This window comes from Saccopteryx bilineata, chromosome 9 (assembly GCF_036850765.1).
Source record: "Saccopteryx bilineata isolate mSacBil1 chromosome 9, mSacBil1_pri_phased_curated, whole genome shotgun sequence".
NCBI classification, from domain to species: domain Eukaryota; kingdom Metazoa; phylum Chordata; class Mammalia; order Chiroptera; family Emballonuridae; genus Saccopteryx; species Saccopteryx bilineata.
Genome location: NC_089498.1, coordinates 71749852 through 71770843, shown reverse-complemented (window position 1 = coordinate 71770843; position 20992 = coordinate 71749852). Strand labels below are relative to the sequence as shown.

The window sequence follows — 20992 nt, the reverse complement described above, 5'->3', positions numbered from 1 at the left end:
TGTCTCTGTAAAAAAAAAGGGGGGGGGGGAAGGTGCTGTGAGAGAGCATGGAGGACGGCGGGTTCGGAGGGGAAAGGTGCTGTGAGAGAGCATGGAGGACGGCGGGTTCGGAGGGGAAAGGTGCTGTGAGAGAGCATGGAGGACGGCGGGTTCAGATGGAGGACGGCGGGTTTGGAGGGGAAAGGTGCTGTGAGAGAGCATGGAGGACGGCGGGTTCGGAGGGGAAAGGTGCTGTGAGAGAGCATGGAGGATGGCGGGGTTCGGAGGGGCAGCCTGAGTTTTTACAGAAGCAGGACTTCCCTGAGAGGCTGGGAGGAGAGACGACTGTGGAGCCAGAGTAAGTATTCAGTCCATCTCCCTGGCAGGGCCCGAGAGGAATGACTGGGATGGGGGAGGCGTGCTCTGGAAAGATGGGTCTCTGGACCCAATCCCCAAGTAAGCCTACAATTTCTAGGTCCCAGGCATGTCTCTCAAACAAAAGTCCCCTGACTTCAAGGATGCTGCAAAAGCAGGAAGAGGAGGCACCACCACAGCGACCTGTGTAGATTAATGACCAGTAAAGACCCCACTCCAGATGCCTTGCCACTATGGACACACTCAGGGGGTGGACAGCAGGGCCCCAGGTTGGAGTTCCCTGACAGCTCAACAAGATGGAGACCAGCAGTTCAGACTAAGCTGATTTTTATAGAGAATAAGGAAATGGGAGCTTTCTTGCACTCCTGGTTTGTAACTGAGATGATACTTGCTACATCTCCCATTCCTTCTCTGAAGGAGCCCCGGGTACCCACCAGGCTAGTCCCACCTTTCTGTCAGGATCAGACTTATTCCCTTGGCCTCTCCTCCATTACTTCCAGGAGCCACTTAAGTAGCCACCTGGCTTGCTCCACACAACCCCAAAAGCCTCTGTCTCCCTCACAGGATCTTGAAGCTTGAAGCTCACGGGATCACCCCTATGCACATGGGTATGGTGAATTCTCTCTGCTATGCTGGGACTTGCTCAACTTTCCCCCCTCAACTTTTCCAGGAGCTTCATGAAGCTAGAGATGTGACTTTGTCTTCTAACTCTGGGCCAGTCATTGGAGCACCTACCCAGCTGACAGATCGGTTGCAGGACCAAGGTCTTGGTTGACCCTTTGTCAACCCCCTTTCCTCACCTCATCCACACCACAGAGCTCGCTGCCACATTTGCCAACACCCTGGGCAGACACCAACCAGCAAGCGAGTGTTGGGGTACCCCCGCCTAGGACCAGCCTCGCCTACTTCCTTCCACACCTGCCATAAATGGGCAGCTTTTGCTGGAGCCTGATGTTGAGAAATGAACTCATTAAGCACTTCTGAGCTCTGTGTACACCAGGACCATAGCAGATGTAAACACCCGCCGTCCCTCTCTCCCAGCTAAATAAACTTTAGGCTTTCAGGGCGAGGCACTGTCCCAGCACACGCACAGTGTTTAAAAAAGGTGTCAGCTGCAGCCCTTGTTCTGGGCAGAGGCCAGTTCTCCCCCAGCTGAAGTCCCAGAATCTGGGCCACTAATGCTCACGCCAGGGGGCAGGGGGCACAGAGCTCATCTCCTAAAGGAGCCAGCCTGGAATCTCTTACAGACAGAGGGGGCTATCTGTGAAGAATAAATTCTGGAATGCTACAGAGACCCCAGTGTCCTCCAAAAGCCCCACCCTCCCTACACAGACAGTGCTTTCTGTGTAAGCTTTAGCTAGCTCCTGTGAAAATAGGAATGCTACTTCCTTCATCCTGACAACGTGTTCTTTTAAACTTTATTCATTATTTTCTATTCATTTATTCACCTGACATTTACTGAGCAACTACTATGTGCCAATGTGTCAGGCATTATACTGCCCTGCCCACTCAAAGTTGCCTAAAATCCCATCATTAGTGCTAGTCCCATTGGTTTAAGGTTTTCACAGCCATATGTGTTAGCTAGAGATATAAGTAGATATACAGGAGGTCCTCGGGTTACAACACAGTTCTGTTCCTATAACAGTAACGTAATTCGAATTTTAGTGTAAGTTGAAACACACCCTAGCCTAAGTCACTTACCTATCCTAACACAGTTGTAAAATCATAATCTAGAACAAAAAACACAATGAAGCCACAGAAAATGGAAAAGGACATCAACATAGGAACCATGATAAGGGCCAAAAAGTCGCTAAACAAAGCAACACAAAAGGAATACTTGTGCTTTTAACAGTCCAACATGGCGTAGATAAGCGAACTGGGGTACAACTCCCTCACTCGTATCCGCATCACTGCGTATTCTTCTGCCGCGTGCAACCAAACTGTAGTAGTTTGCCCACGTAGTCCCTAAGTATGACGCTAACAGTGTAAGGCAAAACACTCACGTCTCAATTTTTTTTTGAGTTTTTATGAGTGTGACTGTCATAAATGCAAAACATTGTATGTCAAAACTATTGTAACCCGAGGACCTCCTGTATAGATATACAATATATATTCATTTATAAGATTCCATATTCTTCACCCCTGAGTCATGCTTTAAATTTTATTCACTTTCAATCAGTCAACATTTATAGGGCACTCGTGATGTGCTGGCAACTCTCACAGACACTGGTTAGAAACCAGCACAGCCCAGGCCTTAAGGAGATGCCTGTCCCCGTTACAGGGAGGTGGCTTTCCTGGGTCTCCAGAGAGAGGGGCCAGACAGACCAGCAAAGACTGTGGGAGACAGAGGGAACACGGCCATCAGGGACACGGCCCCCCCTCACTGGCGATGGGACCTGGGCAAGCCTTCTGCTCACGGCGATGGGACCTGGCAAGCCTTCCGCTCGCGGCAGCCCCCTCCTCTTCAAGTGAGGAACTAGATTGTGACTCCTGGATTCTTGAATTTCATGGACCAATAAAATATTAAAAACCTAACAGAGGGAACCACATGGGTCACTCTTTGTTCCATTGAGTAAGCAAGTTTAGAGAGAAAAGAAAACCAGATTGTCATCTATCATCATCATTATTGCATGAAAGAAAGGACATTTTAACCCAAAAGAAGCAGACAGGGCATAGTCTCAGAATGAAGACTGATCGATCTTTCCAACCAGATTCATTTAGTTGAATAAAAAGCTCACTGAGTTGTCACTGTCCTCACTTTGCCCAGTCTGAGTCAACCATGTGGGGACTAGATGACCCATAGAACTTTCCAGCACTAATGCCCCACACTGCTACATGTGACTCAGGAAGTCATGACCAAGCGGCCCGAGCCCAGCGCGCTCTCTCAGACACTGCTGAAGGAGCTCCCAGTCCACAGTGCTTCCTGGAGCCCCCTCTCCTCTCCATCCACTCCCTGAACCCTGCAGCTGCTCCCACCTTCTCCTCCAAACTCCCTGAAAAAACAATCCCTCTCTCAACTCTAGCCTTCAGGCCTCCAGCCTAGGAGCCATGAAAGCACAAACCATGAGGAGCACTGGCGAGTTCACACCCCATAGATCAGGGAAGCCGTTGTGCAGCCATGGTGGACACTGACTCCCCACAAGATGCTGGGAGCACTGCAGGCAGACAGGGTTCAGCTCGCACCTCCTCCAGCCATTGTCTCAGCTGCAGAGAGCTGTCCTGTGTAAGATCACGCCCCTTCTTGGGGCAGTCTACACCCAGTGGTCGATGTGGAAGCGTAAAGGCCTGGTCACCTTTGCCCAATACAGAGCAACTTTAAAGGGCCGTTCCAGTCCATAGTGACCCACGGCGTTGTGCAAGGCTGCTATCACATGGCAGCCCAACTTCCTCCTCTATCCCCTCTTGCTTCCTCCTTCCCCAGGTGTGGGCCCCTAATAAATGTCCTGCACTCTAAACTCTGAATCAGTCACTTCCTAGAGGGTCCCGTCCTATGTGCCATCAGCTCAGCCAATCCCACTCTGCTTCCTGGTGGAGGGGACTTCCCATACACAAACCTAGATGAGCAAACCAGTTTTCATGTGTCCATAGGAGCTGAAGGAATTCAGATGGTTTTCGTTTCTTCTTTTAACAAACACTAGCCTTCAAGACCATTGTACCAAGATGGACCCAGCAAGTCAACCCTGAGCAGCAAGGCTGATCAGTACCCTTTAATCTGGGGCAGCCCCACCTTCTCTGTCCACGAAGGTGTGGACACATAGTCAGAAAGCTGCAAGAATGCCTGGTTTACAGGGGGATATAATTCCCAGGTTTAACAGCTCCAAAACAGAAGCCCTCTTACATATAAAAGGGCCATGGCAGGATGATGGAGGCATGGGCCCTTGGTGCTGCTATGGGCTTCTCTGGCTGGTGACATGCTCTCAAGTGTCCCAGTCCTGCACTGTGCTTTCACCTGAAGCTCAACAAATCCCTCGGAGCAGGAGGCAGAGCAGCAGAGAGAGGAGGCTGCCTGTGCTTATATCCCACTTCTGCACATCCTGTCTCTGAACCCCAGCCAGCGGGGCAGGAGACAGAAACAAGCCCAGAGTTGAGTGGATGCCACTGCTGCCGCCAAAGCAGACCAAAGGCAGGGGCCCTTCAGCAAAGGACAGATGTCCAAACAGAAGCTGGTGGCTTGCCCCACAGAGGGAACAAGCATCTGCCCCACAGCCTGGCCAGGACTGGGGCCAGCTGTGTCCAGAGCTGACTCTGGGGGGGGGCAGGAGTCCCGAAATCCCCACAGCACACACACCCATAGGAGAAGTAGGGGCCTAGGAAGCAGACCCTCCCCAAGGCACAGGACTGGAGTCCCAGGACACCAACCACATGCTTAGCACAGCAAGGCCACCAGCGCCGGTGAATGAGACCCCTCCTCTGCTCTAAAGAGGGACACACTCTGCCTGCCTTCAGGTTCCACACAGCTACAGGTGTGCACTGCCACACATGTACAGTCACTCAGAAACAACAGCATAGCAGCTTCACGCCGTGCCCGACACGCGTGTGTACAGTTAGTGACCAAGAGCAGATTCCCGTGGGCAACCCAGAGCAGGGCCCTCTCAGAAACAGCATTGCAGCTTCACGCCGTGCCTGACACGAGTGTACAGTTAGTGACCAAGAGCAGATTCCCGTGGGCAACCCAGAGCAGGGCCCTCTCAGAAACGGCATTGCAGCTTCACTCCGTGCCTGACACGAGTGTGCAGTTAGTGACCAAGAGCAGATTCCCGTGGGCAACCCAGAGCAGGGCCCTCTCAGAAACGGCATTGCAGCTTCACTCCGTGCCTGACACGAGTGTGCAGTTAGTGACCAAGAGCAGATTCCCGTGGGCAACCCAGAGCAGGGCCCTCTCAGAAACAGCATTGCAGCTCACTCCGTGCCCGACACGCGTGTGCACAGTTAGTGACCAAGAGCAGATTCCGTGGGCAACCCAGAGCAGGGCCCTCTCAGAAACAGCATTGCAGCTCACTCCGTGCCCGACACGCGTGTGCACAGTTAGTGACCAAGAGCAGATTCCCGTGGGCAACCCAGAGCAGGGCCCTCTCAGAAACAGCACTGAAGCTTCACGCCGTGCCTGACACACATGTGCACAGTTAGTGACCAAGAGCAGATTCCCGTGGGCAACCCAGAGCAGGGCCCTCTCAGAAACAGCATTGCAGCTCACTCCGTGCCCGACACGCGTGTGCACAGTTAGTGACCAAGAGCAGATTCCGTGGGCAACCCAGAGCAGGGCCCTCTCAGAAACAGCATTGCAGCTTCACTCCGTGCCTGACACGCGTGTGCACAGTTAGTGACCAAGAGCAGATTCCGTGGGCAACCCAGAGCAGGGCCCTCTCAGAAACAGCATTGCAGCTTCACTCTGTGCCTGACACGCGTGTGCACAGTTAGTGACCAAGAGCTGATTCCGTGGGCAACCCAGAGCAGGGCCCTCCAGCCTTTCTGGGGCTTGCTGAAGAGGCAGCAAGCCCTGTTCTCGTTCTGTGAGAGTGGTTCTCAAAGTGAGGTCCCTGGGCCTGTGTCACCTGAGAACTAGTTAGAAATGTTTTGAGTTCTGTCTCCTCCTTCCTTCAGAGCCTTGAGCTATCTGGGGAGCTCCTGTGGGCCAGCCCCTGTACTAGACTTCACACACATTATCTCAGGTAGAACTCACAAATACAGCTAAGTCTTCATTTAAAATCATTGATAGGACCTGGAACTTTAAGCGAAACAATGTATAATGAAACCAACTTTACCGTAAGCTAACTGATAGGAACAAGAGTTACGCTCCTAAGGCATCACATCAACATTATAATGAAACGACATTGAACAGCATTATTCAAGGACCTTCTGTATACCACATGATGTACACCTTTTTTTCGTATTGTTTGTCAGCTAGGAAAGCCAAAGTTCAAAAAGGTTAAGAGACTTGCCTGGAGTTACTGAAGCCGACTCACACCCAGTCTGGCTCCCGAGTACGTGCTCCTAGTCACTTTCTAGATGTAGCTCCTGGCCCAGGCTGAATATAAACACCTCACCAAAGACTGTGCCCTCCATGCCAGCCCCCACCCCTGCTGCCCCTATTCCCCCGGGTCTCTCCCTGCCTGGCATCCTATTCTAAATCTTTCCTCAAGATACAATGCTGGGCCATCCAAGCAGGGGTGGGACGTGGGGCGGGAGCCAAAGCCCCATCTCATGAGCAGGCGGCATCTCTGCCAAGGCCCTCGCCCGCCCTGTGCGGAGAGCAGTGGGGAAGGCAGCGGCTCTGAGGGCTGGCAGCCCAGCCTGCACCCCAAAGCCTGGAGGGACAGCCAGCTGCACAGCTGACCTGTGGAGTCCAGAGACTGCTGTTGTGTGCTCATCTGATCCAGAATGGCTCCTGAAGAGAATTAGCAGGGACCGGGGTTTCAGTCCCAGCTTGTCCCCAATTTACTGAGTGACCTGGGCTGGTCACATCCCCTCTTGGAATCTGTCTTTTCATTTCCGAGTTGACTGATAATTTACAAGGATAGCTCCTGCTCTGAAACTATCTTGGATTCTAGATTTTCATGTGACATTGGAGAAGTCTGGTCAGGACATGGGAATCTGAAATGCCAATGGCTCTGGAACCGGCTCTCTGCTCAGCCTGACTCATCTCTACTTGAGACTTGGGAGTGACCCTGGCTTCCCTGAGGTGCCTGGCTTTGCATCTACTCCTCTGTCCCCCACATACCCACGCCCCAGAGGAATTCTCTTCCATCGCATATCCGGGCTGGGCACCAAGACCCAGAAGGAGCTGAGGAGCCAGATCCTTTGTCCCAGACTCAGAGGCAGCCATGGGAACCTGTGCTGTTGTGAATGATACCAACATCTCATCTGACCTTGAGAGCAACACTACGGGCTTCACGGCCTTCTCCATGCCTGGCTGGCAGCTGGCACTCTGGGCTGCAGCCTACCTGACCCTCGTGCTGGTGGCCGTGATGGGCAATGCCACAGTCATCTGGATCATCCTGGCCCATCAGAGGATGCGCACAGTCACCAACTACTTTATTGTCAACCTGGCCCTGGCTGACCTCTGCATGGCCACCTTCAACGCTGTCTTCAACTTCATCTACGCCAGCCACAACATCTGGTACTTTGGCCGCGCCTTCTGTTATTTCCAGAACCTCTTCCCTGTCACGGCCATGTTCGTCAGCATCTACTCCATGACCGCCATTGCTGCAGACAGGCAAGAGGGGGTAGGGGTTGGCAGAAGCTGGGAGAAGAGCTGTCACTTTACTGGGGCCCAGACTGGGCTGGTGACTTGCACAGTCACACAGCAAATTAAGTGTAGAACCCAGGGAATTGCCTCCCAACCTGATCATGATCCAAAGCTACACATCTGGAAGGCAGGGGACTGTGGAACTGAAGCAGGTATGGGTCAGGTTAGACACAGGAAGAACTTTACACCAGAAGCTTATTCAAGGTTATAGGACAAGGGGCAGTGTTTTAGGAACTTTCTGCAGTGTTTTTTTCTGAAGTTGATCTTTGCTATGGTGTCTTTCTTTTACTAAAAAAATATTGCTTATATGATTTTTCTATTCGTAGAGAGATTATATGAGGGGTAATTTTAATATTGCATGCAGTTACTCTATGATCACGTGGGACCAATTATTTTCCCAAGGCTGCTCTCAGGGGCTGCAGACTGTGACTGCCCCTGAGGGAGTCAGGAAGGGATGGAGGTGTGATCCACGGACAGAGAGGGAATACTTTCAAAGCTGGTTGGAGCAGGCAGGGCCCAGTGTGAATGTGGAAGGGACTGTGTGTCCGGGGGAGTATGGTTGAGGCAGACAGCAAACAAAAAGAAACAGAGAGTCAGCCCTGGCAAGGTAGCTCAGTTGGTTAAGAGCATAGTCCCAAAGTGCAGAGGCTGTGGTTCAATCCCCAGTCAGGACACATATAGGAACAAACCAGTGTTCCTGTCTCTCTATTTCCCTTCCTTTCTCTCTAAAATCAATCAATAAAAAATTTTTTTTTTAAAAAAAAAAAAAAGGAAGAAGAAAAAGAAACAGAGGAAAGTCACTAGGCATGTGTGGGAGGGAGGGCAGGAGCTGGGACCCTTGGAGACACAGGCTCTTCATCAGGACAGTCTGATGAGGCCTCGGCCCCCATCCCAAGCCGACTACCCCAGCAACCTGAGACTCACATCGGCTCACTTCTCTGCTCTCAGTGGTTTTATTATAGAGTTTCTCTAAAGATTTCGTTTGAGAAATTCATTCTACTAATTAAAAACAATAAAAAAGTTTTAAAATTATTCATCTAGGCCAACCTTCTAATTCTGCACCCAGGGAAACTGAGGCTACAGTGATGGGCAGGATTCCCCGAGGTCAGCCAGCAAGTCAGGGGCAGGGCCAGGTGCCCAGAACCCACACACATCACAAGAAAGCACGTTTATACCCTCTGGATATATGTGAAAGTCCCACTAAGATTTTCTTTTTTATTTACTCAACAAATATTTGAGCGTGTCCTCTGTTTCAAGCACTGGAGAATATACACCAATAGGAGAAAATAGTCCTGAAATCATGACCTCATAAAAACTTCCATTTTAAAGGGGTTGGGGGATGTGGGCATGGACTGCAGAGGGCAGATGGGAGCCAGGAGGCTCGGCTGAATAGTAATACAGGTGAGAGAGGCTGGTGGCTCAGGTCAGGGTGGTAATAGTGGAGACTTGTCCATTCATTTCTTTATTCATTCGTATGTTCCACGCCTACTATGTACAGATATTGTTCTGGGCATTGCGGGAAAGAGCAGATAAAGATGCCTGCCCTGGTGAGGATTTAAATAATAAACACATGCATAAATAAATTACATATTGTATTTTGAGGTCATGATAGGGAATGATATTAGGAAGGGAAAAGGGGCCCCGAGGTGCTGTGTGTGGGAGCGGGGGCAGGTTGTCCTGTTAACTAGGGTGTCGGAATTGGCCTTACTGTGCAGGTGGGATTTGAGCAGACAGGAAGGAGGTGGGAGAGTGAGCCCCCAGGCTCTGGGGAAAGACTTTCTGCAAAAGGTGCAGCCGCAGCAAAGGCCTGTGGCACGAGCATGCCTGTGTGTGTGAGGGTAGCACCTGGGGGCGCTCACCAGGACAGGGTAGACATGCTTCCAGGCAGAGTCAGTTGCTCGCTTAATGCCCTTAATCTCAAGACACGAACATCCCTGCTCAGGGCAAGGGCTAAGTGAAACTTGAGGCCGTGTCCTACTGTCCTGGCTTTGTTCCAAGATTCCGATTAATCCAGGAAGAAGGCCCAGGGATCATCTAGAACCAGAGCCATTTCCAGCAAAGTTAAAGGAAATAAATTCCCGGGAATAATCACACTCTCAAGTCCTGAGCCCCGCTGCCTGCAGGCACTTCTCAACCATCTCATTTGCTCTCTGCAGCAACCCAGATGGCACAAATTACCATCATCCCACTTCCCAGAGGAGGAAATGGAAACAGAACCTGCAGAGCTAAGGTTATTTGTTCAAGACCTAAGGCTGGGAAGCATAGAGTCAGAATTCAAACCCAGATCAGCCTGCACCCAAAGCCCCAGGCCTGCTCCTCTACTAACAGAATAAGGAGAAAACTCTCCTTTCCTCTCCCACCTCCTAGAACAGGAAGGACACACAAGCACACAAATTGATCCTTTGGTCACCTGTATCATCCATGGGGGGCAGGGTGCTCAAGAACCTTGAGAAACATGGCCTACTTCTCCTTTTTTTTTTTTTTTTGTATTTTTCTGAAGCTGGAAACGGGGAGAGACAGTCAGACAGACTCCCGCATGTGCCCAACCGGGATCCATCCGGCACGCCCACCAGGGGTGACGCTCTGCCCACCAGGGGGCGATGCTCTGCCCCTCCGGGGGGTCGCTCTGCCGCGACCAGAGCCACTCTAGCGCCTGGGGCAGAGGCCAAGGAGCCATCCCCAGCGCCCAGGCCATCTTTGCTCCAATGGAGCCTCGCTGCGGGAGGGGAAGAGAGAGACAGAGAGGAAGGAGAGGGGGTGGAGAAGCAAATGGGCGCTTCTCCTATGTGCCCTGGCCGGGAATCGAACCCGGGTCCCCTGCACGCCAGGCCGACGCTTTACCGCTGAGCCAACCGGCCAGGGCAGCCTACTTCTCTTGTTCTGCTAAGGTACTCAGCCCACGTCCAGGCTGTTGAGGGGAGGAGCTGGCCTGGGGCCAGGCCACAGTCAAGGAAGAAGATCAGTGTCACGGGGGGGAGGGGGAGGGGGGTCAACAATCACGTAGTCCAGCCGGGCACAACCTGTGACCATGGACTGTGAGCAGAAATATGAAGCATCGTCAATTTGGAGGGATCACAATTACAAATGTAGGCAGCACACCATGGTTTGCTGGGACACCAGCAGTACCTGGGACTGTCGCCAATAGATATCGCAGATACATCTGTGGTGCAGAAATCTCAAAGTATTCTCTACACTCATTACTACTTCAAAATTACCATAGTTTCCAGAACTGCTGCTAGATCTTATTTAGTTAGTTGAGAAAGATGTGAACCTATTACTATGTCCCAAATTTATTTTATATTTTAATGGTAGTATTTCAGTATAACTGTCTGTCTTTATAATCCCATGTACTATCCCCACAGAGGGCACACACACAGGGCTGTTCAATGACCAGAGTGAGCCAGGGAAGGTGCAGGAAGCAGTGACTCAGGAGACTGGAAAGTGCACTGGCCATGTGCAAAGGGCGTTGAGCACTGCATTTAAAGGTTTGGGCTGCACTTATGTGATAATATAGCCATAGCCATATATGCCTATTTAATTTTAATTAATAAAAATGTAAATCTCAGTTCCTCAGTCATATTGGCCACATGTCGTTAGTGGCCACCGAACAGGACAGTGCACATATAGAGCGTTTCCACCACTCCAGAGAGCCGGTGGGCAACACTGCTCCCACTTTGTCCAGGAGACTGCTGGGCTCTGCTGAGGTTTCTGAACAGAAGAGGGACTGGCCTAAGACTGAGGGGCTCGGCAGGGCTGAGCGTCGGACAAATGTCCAGAGATGGACTTCCAGTGTGGCCACAGTTCTCTTGTGGCCATCTGAGAGCAGGTCCGTACTCAGAGGGAGGTGGTGCAGCGGGGGCCTGAGCTGGGGTTTAAGCCACTAGTGTGCCATATAGCTGAGGGAAGGTCACTGGCCCAGCTGGCTCTCTTCAAGTCACCAGCAGAAGTGTGGAGAATGGGGCCAGCGGGTGCGGGCCTGTAGTGGGGGAGAGGACGGGGACTGGTCTAAGGAGAGGGTACCCACTGCTCATGCCACCCTTTGCTCACAGGTATATGGCCATTGTCCACCCCTTCCAGCCACGGCTCTCAGCCCCTGGCACCAAAGCGGTTATTGCTGGCATCTGGCTGGTGGCCCTGGCCCTCGCCTTCCCCCAGTGCTTCTATTCCACTGTGATCCTGGACCATGGGGCCACTAAGTGCATCGTGGCCTGGCCTGAAGACAACAGTGGCAAGACACTCCTTTTGTAAGGCCTGGAAGGGGGGCAGGGGGTAAAGCATGATACGTGCATATGCCTGACAGTGTACATGCTTGTGTGTGCATGTGGGTATACACGTGCCTGGGAGTGTATTGGGGATCATGTGGAGCACACGTATACACTAAAAGTAACATCACTCACTAAGTGTCAGGCTTGTTCTAAGCACATATATGGACTCATTTCATTCTCCCAACATTATGGGGTATGAATTATTTTCTTCCCATTCTTTAGATGAGGAAACTGAAACACTACAAAGCTAAGTAATGTGCCCAAGACCAACAACTAGTAAGTGGTGAAGTGAGGAGTTAAATACAAGTAGTCCTGCTTCAGACCCAAATCTCCTCCCCACTCTGCCACTTAAATCAGGATGTGTACATCCTTAAATGAGGACATGGGTGCATGTACGTGTGACACTACATGTGCAGACACACTGTACCTCGTCGTGTCTGTGAGTGCCCATGTGTGTATAAGTATGTGGGTGTGCTTGCAGACATGCATGTGCACACAGGTGCGTGTTCAGGAATGTGTGTAGGTGTGTGTTTGGGGAAGAACACTGTAAATGCTAGGACCACAAGGGTCAGGGTATTGAGGCAAAAAGAAAAAGCAGGGGATGGAGCCTGGGGTGTTTTCAGGAGGCTGCCTGGTGCCTGGATTGTGCTGAGGTGGCACCAGGGCTCTGCGGTGGGTGGGACAAAAGGCCACTGTGTGGCCCTGGGTAAGTCCTTTCTCTTTGTTGGGCCTCCATTTGCCTAGTTCTCATGTTTGGCTTCCTGATCCCCAAGCATGGCATGGTTGGTTAGTAGAGGAGAATAAATTGGTTGAGGTTTTGGAGTCAGAAGTTGGGGTGGAACCCTGCTCTGTCCCCAGCTGACTGGAAGACCCTTCGTAGGCACTGAACCTCTCCGAACCTCTGGCTCCTTCTCTCTCAAATGGGGATTATTAGTAAAAGAACCTTGCTCAAGGGTTGCTGTGAGCACAAATGGAAAAATGTACATAAAGCCCTTAGCACTATCCTGCCACAGACCTGGTGCCCCAGTATGTGGTCGTTTAAACAGGAGACGAATGAAAACCTGGAGGGGCAAATTTAATCCAACGAGGCCCCAGCTACCCCAATCGCGAGAGCTGCCAGGTCACCATGGCAACAGTCTTAATCCCGGCCTCCTTTATAACCCCTCCCCGCAACACCTCCCCTACCTGGTCGCCATCTGTCCCGAGCATCCGCCAGAAGAGGGCGACGCTGTGGCCTTCGGTACTGCGGAAGGCGCCATTCCTCCGATAAGCCTGTTCCTAGGATTGATGAGTTCCGAGGGCCGACACTGCCCGGGGTCTCGCCCCTACCCTGTACCCCACCTTCTCAGAAGGACTCACTTTTCCAGAGCGATGACGTGTAGGGAAGCGCTCCGGTTTCTGGGTCGGGGAGGGGTGGAAAGCAGAATATTCCGTAACTGGCCACTGGGAGGCGATGTTTCTCCACCTTAATACAGACCTCCCTGAGAGGGAGCCAGTAAGAACTTGGGGTACCAAGCACCAACTCCCTGGGGACGATGAGTTCCAACCCTGATGCAGGCAACACATACACACATTCACACACGCGCGCGCACGATTCTGGAAGAAAATATTCAAAATTGTTAATAATGATGGGGGTAGATAAGTAATTTTACGTCCTCCTTAATAGCATTTTAAATTTGAAACAAATATATTACTTGGTTAACTTTTTCGTCCTTAGTTATTTCCTTTTTTAGTACTTGTTTACCACCTGGACCGACGACGCAGGGCTAAAATTGGTGTCCCCTTCGCAGCAGGAAAGGTCCTCTTTGGGTACATGTGCTAGCTAATGTTGCCTTTATTTATTTATTTTTCTTAAATCACCCTTAGGCCTCCGGAGGCCGCCCAGGGTGGGTCGCCGGCGGCGACTCAAGGGCAGCTCCGGGGGCCCGCGGGGTCCAGGGGACTGAGCGCTGGCAGATGCCGGAGTCGCCCCCGGACCTCCGGTGCCCAGGCCCCTGGCTCTCCCTCCAGGTACCACCTCTCAGTGATCGTCCTCATCTACTTCCTGCCTCTCGTGGTGATGTTCGTCGCCTACAGCGTCATCGGCTTCACGCTCTGGAGACGCGCGGTCCCGGGGTACCATGCTCACGGCGCCAACATGCATTACCTACAGGCCAAAAAGAAGGTGGGAGCTCGGGGCGGGGAGGGGCGGGCCGGGAGGGGCGGGTCGGAGGCCGGCCCCGCCTTCGGAGCCTCGCTTCCCAGCTTAGGGCCCGCCCTCAAGGGGGCGCCGGGGAACCAAACCCAGAGCCCAACACATGACAGGCCTGGGTCCCATGTCCCTAGTCAGAACCCGAGTTTGTGCTTCCTGGGCAGGCCGACTTGCCTTTGGTCTTTGGCCGAATACAAAGTTAAAGGAATTTTCCAGAATGTTAAGAAAATCGGGGAATCCTAATGTCCCACAGAATTTCAGATACCTCCAAAAACCTTAGAATAACAGAATCTTAAAATCTTACACTTTTTGAGTAATCAGAATGTTGAATTTAAGAAGTCTCACAGAACTGCAGGGAGCTCCTTAATAGAAATCACAGGAGAATTCTCAAATGCTGGAACTACAGACCTGAGATCCTGGAAACTGCATTGTAGTTCGGCTGCATCATCTGTCTTTGATTTCCAAAGGATGTGCGAGTATCCTCCTCCCTGCCATTCAGGGCCCCTAAGAACCCTGATGCAGCATGCAGAGCCTATCTTTGCCTTGCCCGCTTCCCGATAGGCAAGCAGGGGAGGTAATGTTAATCATATCATGTATCAGGTCAAAGTCTTGACTTCTCACCACTATTCAGCATTTTTCAGGGCAATTCAGCGAGGTAGTTGGATATAGGACACCATTTGGGTGTCCTTCCTCATGGAGAGCTGGTCTCCATTTGCCAGCCCTGGCTTGTCTTCCATCCCTCATGGGGTACGGTGCCATGTTCAAGAGCACCTGCTGAAACAACCCACGAGGGGGTCCTGGGTAGAGGCTGGGGAACCAAGTTGGAGTCTCACTACCTATGTTAGAAGGGCTGAGGCCGACACAGATCCCAGGGGGCAGTGTGGAAACTCACAGCTGGCACAGGGTCTGGAAATTCACAGCTGGCACAGGTCTGGAAACTCACAGCTGGCACAGGGTCTCCCCAAAGGATGGGGTGCGGAGCAAGTGTTTATTCACAAGGGATCCAGGATGCCTTTTAGAGGAAGTGGCCACTAAGTTGGGCATTGAGGAGTGAAGGCTTCAAAGGAAAGACAGCAGTGTGGGCAGAGGGACTCGGCTGAACAGAAGCCTCAGATGAAGGGCCTAGGAGTGTCTGCACGGCAGAGGCCAGAGGGGACTGAGGCCATAGACGTAGACAGCACCTGCTTGTTGAGTTCCCCAGACTGGCAAGAGGAGCACCCTGCCCCTTCCCCTTCCCCTGGGTGGACTGGGGCTTGGGGCTTCCAAGCTGAGGAGTGACCTGAGCCTCTCCTGGACCAGTTTGTGAAGACCATGGTGCTGGTGGTGGTGACATTTGCCATCTGCTGGCTTCCCTATCACCTCTACTTCATCCTGGGCAGCTTCCAGGAGGACATCTACTGCCACAAGTTCATTCAACAGGTCTACCTGGCACTCTTCTGGCTGGCCATGAGCTCCACCATGTACAATCCCATCATCTACTGCTGCCTCAACCGCAGGTGGGCATTCATCCCCCCTTCTCCTCAGCCCTCAGGGCCCCAAGGCTTGGCTTCATCTGGGCTCCCATGTGAACTTGAGCTGGTGCCCTTGTGTCCTTACCCTCTCATGGGATTGCCATCCTCACAGTGAGCCCAAAGCACAATTCTCCCTCTGACCTGAGTCCCACCTCCTCCCCAAAGCCTTGCCCCATTGCCCAGGTCATAGCTCTCACGTTGTCTGCACCTGTTCTCTTCTGGGGGCTACATCTGGGACAAGAAGAGAGAAGGGGGGGACAAAAAGATGGAGGGAGAGTCAGAGAGAGGTATAAGGACAAAGAGGGAGGATGGACGGAGCCAGGGGAAAGGTATTCATGTATCCTGACATTTTAAGAGCTTTCTGCAAAGAGGAAGAACCAAGGACTTCCCTTGGGTGAGAACAGCACCAGCCCCAGCAGTGCGAAGCACTCAGTCAGGACCCAAAGCCAAGCCTGGAGGAGGAGCAAGCCCGCTGCTTGGGAAGATCCAATTTCCTGCCCTCAGGGGCTTTCAGGGCTGCTGGGAAGGGACTTTGGCAGACAACCAAGGAGGAAGGAGCCAATATCTCACTCCTCCCTCAGACACCACCTGGTTCACCCCACCTTTGTACTTCTGGGGAAGCAGAGTCCAGAGAGGGCTCTGGCCTTTGTTCTGGGGCATGTGGGGAGGCGGAAGGTGCTGGGCCAGGCAGAAACGCCAGCGCCCAGGAGTCCTGCTGGGGAGCTGGCCATGCAGCTTCAGAGGGTCCTGGAGGTGGGGCCCAGTCAGAGGAGATGAGAGAACACTGACTCCTGGCCTTAACAAGAGAGGGATGTGGACAAGGTTGGCCCTGAGCCTCTTGTTCATGCCTCTCCTCTCCTCTCTGCACACATGTCCAGGCCACGCATGCCATTAGGGTCTTTGTTGTTCAGATATCCTACACAGCTGGGAAGGCCAGATGGAAGTGAGAAAACTAATTTTTTTGAATGTTTAATGAATGCCAGAATCCTCTATTGTCTCCTGCTTGGAAAGTAAATAATAGAGGGATAGAGGTGTTATTGCCGTTTTACAGATGAGGAAACTGAACCTCAGAAAAGACTTTCCTTAGCTCATACAAGCAATGGAACCAGCACACCATGTCAAGGCCTTATCCCCACATCGCTCATTTCTCTTGTGTGCAGTTTGTAGGAGAGAGAGCTTGGAGACAGGGACTGTCATATGAGGGAGGGGACCCCAGCTCCCAGTGTCTGTGTTGGTCATTCTCCTGATCCCCAAAGACACAATCCTCAGGGCTCTATTTCTCTAAGGGACTCTTGAAATTCCTGAAATAAGTTATATTTATTGATTGATTTTAGAGAGAAAGGAAAGGAAAGAGAGAGACATCAATTTATTGTTCCACCCATTTATGCATTCATTGGTTGATTCTTTTTTTTTTTTTTGAGAGAGAGAGAGAAGAAGGGAGAAAGAAGCTGGTAAAGGAGAGAGAGAGAGAGGGAAGCATCAACTTGTTTCATTTAGTTGTGCCATTGATTGCTTCTCATATGTGCCCTGACCTGGGCTCGAACTAGTGACCTCAGGGATAGAGCCGGCACCCTCGGGCTTGGCAACCCCAGAACTCCAGGACATCGCTCTATTCACTGTGCCACTGGCCAGGGCATTGAGGTTGATTGTTATATGTGCTCTGACCAGGGATCAAACCCACACTCTTGGCATATCGGGACAATGCTCTAACCCAGTGATTTTCAACCTTTTTTGAGCCGCGGCACATTTTTTACATTTACAAAATCCTGGGGCACACCACCTACCAAAATGACACAAAATGACACTCTAAAACAGTACATATTATACATATAGTTAATAATATAGTTTCTAAATGTATTTATACTCACACCTGACCATGTCTCACGGCACACTGGTTGAAAAACACTGCTCTAACCAACTGAGCTACCCAGCCAGGACCCTAAAATAAGCTTCGAATCATTCATTATTTGATAACAATAGCTCTAAAGTGGGACCTAGTGCTCCTGGCAGGAATCTTTGTTAAGAACATGTTCAACAAGTGGTTGTGTGCCCATGCTGTTCCAGGCACTTGGGAGGCACCAGTGAGCAGAAACAATGCCCCTTTCCTCAGGGAGCTGACATTCTAGTGAGAGGGACAGGCAATAAGCCAACATAGTGAGCACATGAATCACATAGTGTCTTGGGTGGTAAATCCTACAGAACAAAGAAAAAATGGGAGCTGGGTGAGGGAGGACAGGAAGGGCTGAGAGAGGCTGCGGGCTGGGGATACAGTTTTACGGAATCAGGTTGGCCTTTATTGAGGAGTCTTTTGAGCAATGATTTGAGGATTGAGTGGGACCTGTCTAAGGAAGAGTTCCAGGCAGAGGGAACAGCTGAGGCAAAGGCCTTGGAGTCAAGGGAAGGACTTGGGCTGGTACTCTGACCTGGGGAGCCCTGTGGGGCTCTAAGCCCGGGAGACACCGGCTCTGACTTCCCTTTGAAAGAATCAGTCCAGCAGCTGTGTTGGAACTGGACCACAGTGAGGCAGGGGGAGAAGCAGAGACAGGATCAGGCTACTGCAGTAATCCAGATGAGACATAGCAAGTTTAGACTAGGGTGAGAAGTGGTCAGAGTCTGGATACTGCTAAGGTAAAGCCAACAGAATGTGATAGAGGGGAGGTGGCGTGCAAGAGGAAATCAAAGACGCCTCCAGGTTCTTGGCCTGAACATCTGGAAGGACAAGGACAGAGTCAGTTGTCAGGCTCTGAGATGTGGACGACTGTGTGTGTGTGTGTGTGTGTGTGTGTGTGTGTGTGGTGGAGAGGGGGTGGGGAGGACGACGATAGATGGTTAGCTTGGGCTGGGACAGGCCGAGTGTGGGTATGAGTAGCAGAAGCCGTTAAGCCCCTATAACAACAGCATTTGTTGGCCACACTGAGGAATCCTATAGAGCTACAAGGCAAGGACCAAAGTCAGGCCTGCTCTTCCAGAACACGGAACCTGTGGCCTCTGGGAACAGACAATGCAGCCCTCGGCTGTCCCAAGGGTCTCGTTTACTCTGTTCCTCCCTGCCAGGCCAGTGTTCACTTTCTGCCAGCCTGTTTCTTCTACTCCCTGCTTCCTCTTCTCTCTAATTTGCATGCACATCTAATTACATCTATGGTGCCACAGGGAGAGCTGTTTATTTTTTAAGTGAATGTACCAACTTAGAGGAGTTCCAAGTGTATATTTTAATTCAAAGGAATCCCCTTGGGAGAGCTTTCTTATTCCACCCAACATTGCCAAAGGCCCAGTTTTTTAAAAATGTATTGATTTTATCATTTTTTAATGTTATTTTCTTAGACTTTATTCATTTTAGAAAAAAGAGAGAGAGAGAGAGAAGGGGGGAAACAGGAAGCATCAACTCCCATATGTGCCTTGACCAGGCAAGTCCAGGGTTTTAAACCGGTGACGTCAGCATTCCAAGTCAACGCTCTATCCACTGCGCTACAACAGGTCGGGCTAATGTGTTGATTTTAGAGAGAGAGGAAGTGGGGAAAGAGAGAGAGACATCAATTTGTTGTTCCATTTATTTATGCATTCATAGGCTGATTTTTGTATGTGTCCTGACTGGGGATTGAACCTGCAACTTTGGCGTGTCAGGATGACGCTCTAACCAACTGGGTTCCCTGGCCAGAGCCAAAATCACAATTTCTTAAGACTCCTATGAATATTCCTTTAAAAGCAAATTAACAAGTCAAACGAGGAAATCTGTTGTTTCTAAGTAAGTTGTACTTGGTTTCTTTTTGTCTGTTGGTGATAACAAATGGTGTAATTCAGCTCAATCACCCGCTTCAATCTCTAGACTTAGCTCCAGGTGACTTCTACCTGTTTTCAAAAATCAAATTTCCTAGACTATGTCTAGACGAACACTGAGCAATGCTAGTCTCCTGGGAGTGAGGAGATGGGCTCCTGGAGGTGGGGGCAGCCACATGACAGCTCCTGTCACGGTCCCCTGAGCCCGGCTCAAGCTGACCCTCCGTCCCCCAGGTTTCGCTCTGGATTCCGGATTGCTTTCCGTTGCTGCCCGTGGGTCACGCCAACCGAGGAGGATAAGCTGGAGCTGACTCACACCCCGTCCCTTTCCAGGAGGGTCAACAGGTGTCACACCAAAGAGACTTTGTTCATGAACGGGGATGTGGCCCCGTCCGAGGCTGCCAACGGGCAGGCTGGGGCCCCTTTAAATGGGGTGCCTGCTGAACCCTGAAGCCTTGCGCCTCGCGGCAGCATGAGGCTTAGCACCCTTTGAGGAGTAGGTCAAAAGACCAGATATGAAAATCCGGCCCATGCCTCACCCTTCAGTACATCTATGGAAAAGCAAGATGGGGCGGGAACTCTACAATGGATGCTCACTTTAGGAGGACCCAGCCTTCCCTCTCAGTGCTTCAGGGACCCAATATGAGTCAAAGAAGACAGTGTGAGCTAACACTGATCTAGTCCAGGAGTTGCAGACTCAGACGCCCTCCTGGGGCACACCACATAATGAGTACATTGGATCCAGCATAAAAGAAGAACTGCAAATGTGATGATAAAAGGCAACTGGCTTCCAATGTTGTGGTAGTAGGGAATGGTGGGGACTGTGGCAAACTAGAGGACATAGGCATCTGAAGGGGACAGTAGCTGACCAGCTCTGGGAAAATATTGCAATAAGAGCTCACTGTTGCCAGAGCTAGATCTTTCCAGAGAAGCCAGAAATCCAAATTTGTGACACTTCCAGGCTTGTTACTTTTTGGCTCATATTTTATAAATGTTGTATAAATAAAAACACACCTGTGTACAGCACCCAATAAGACACTGATTCATTATCAGGTTAAAGACATGGGGAAGAAACTTATTTTGCAAAGCATCACCTATGAGTCGATCCAGAGCTGCTCTGCCTTGGATCTAAGACCTCAGATCCAGCCCCATCTAGATGGTGGTTAAGAGTCAAAGAGATTGAAAAATGGGGAAGAAAAAATAAAGCCAAAGGGAACCTCACACTTGAGTGAGCTCTTCCTCTCCCAATGGCAAGGTATGCTGTGAGGATGACAGAGGCGATGCCTATTAACTACCAGGCCAAATAAGGATTAAGTGTTTAATGAACCGCAGCCATGACTTTTGTTACTACAATACTGTGTCAGCGGTTTACATGATTGGCTCCTGAAAATCAGCCCCACAATTCTCACCCTCACTTTCACAGCAAGGCGGCAAGCAGGAACAACTGTAGGGACTCCAGAAAGTTCCAAGATTGGCCCAAGGGCACACCCTCCCTACTTGCCAATGCACCCTCCGCACCCCAGGGTCCCTCCAGAACATGGAACACTGCAAATGTCAAGAGTTTACTATTATGTGTTCTCCACAAAGATCACTGTGCCATGGGCACTGGCCGTGCCAAATAAAGGAACTCTGGTCTCACCAAAGGAAGTGA

At 51.1% G+C, this 20992-nt stretch overlaps 1 protein-coding gene across 4 annotated transcripts; it reads left to right on the top strand.

Moving 5' to 3' along the window:
* The first annotated feature begins 6617 nt into the window (after positions 1–6617).
* Positions 6618–20360, top strand: TACR2 (tachykinin receptor 2). Of its 4 annotated transcripts, none has more exons than XM_066242796.1 (5): positions 6618–7471; positions 11650–11844; positions 13732–14029; positions 15356–15552; positions 19576–20360. In XM_066242796.1, the coding sequence occupies exons 1-5, from the start codon at positions 7176–7178 to the stop codon at positions 19790–19792; spliced, it is 1203 nt and encodes a 400-aa protein (XP_066098893.1). In that variant the 5' UTR covers positions 6618–7175; the 3' UTR covers positions 19793–20360. The 4 variants fall into 4 exon arrangements, with proteins under 4 accessions (XP_066098893.1, XP_066098895.1, XP_066098894.1 ...); XM_066242798.1 differs by having other exon boundaries at positions 6618–7567; positions 13876–14029; XM_066242797.1 differs by having other exon boundaries at positions 6618–7567; positions 15476–15552.
* The last annotated feature ends 632 nt before the right edge of the window (positions 20361–20992 follow it).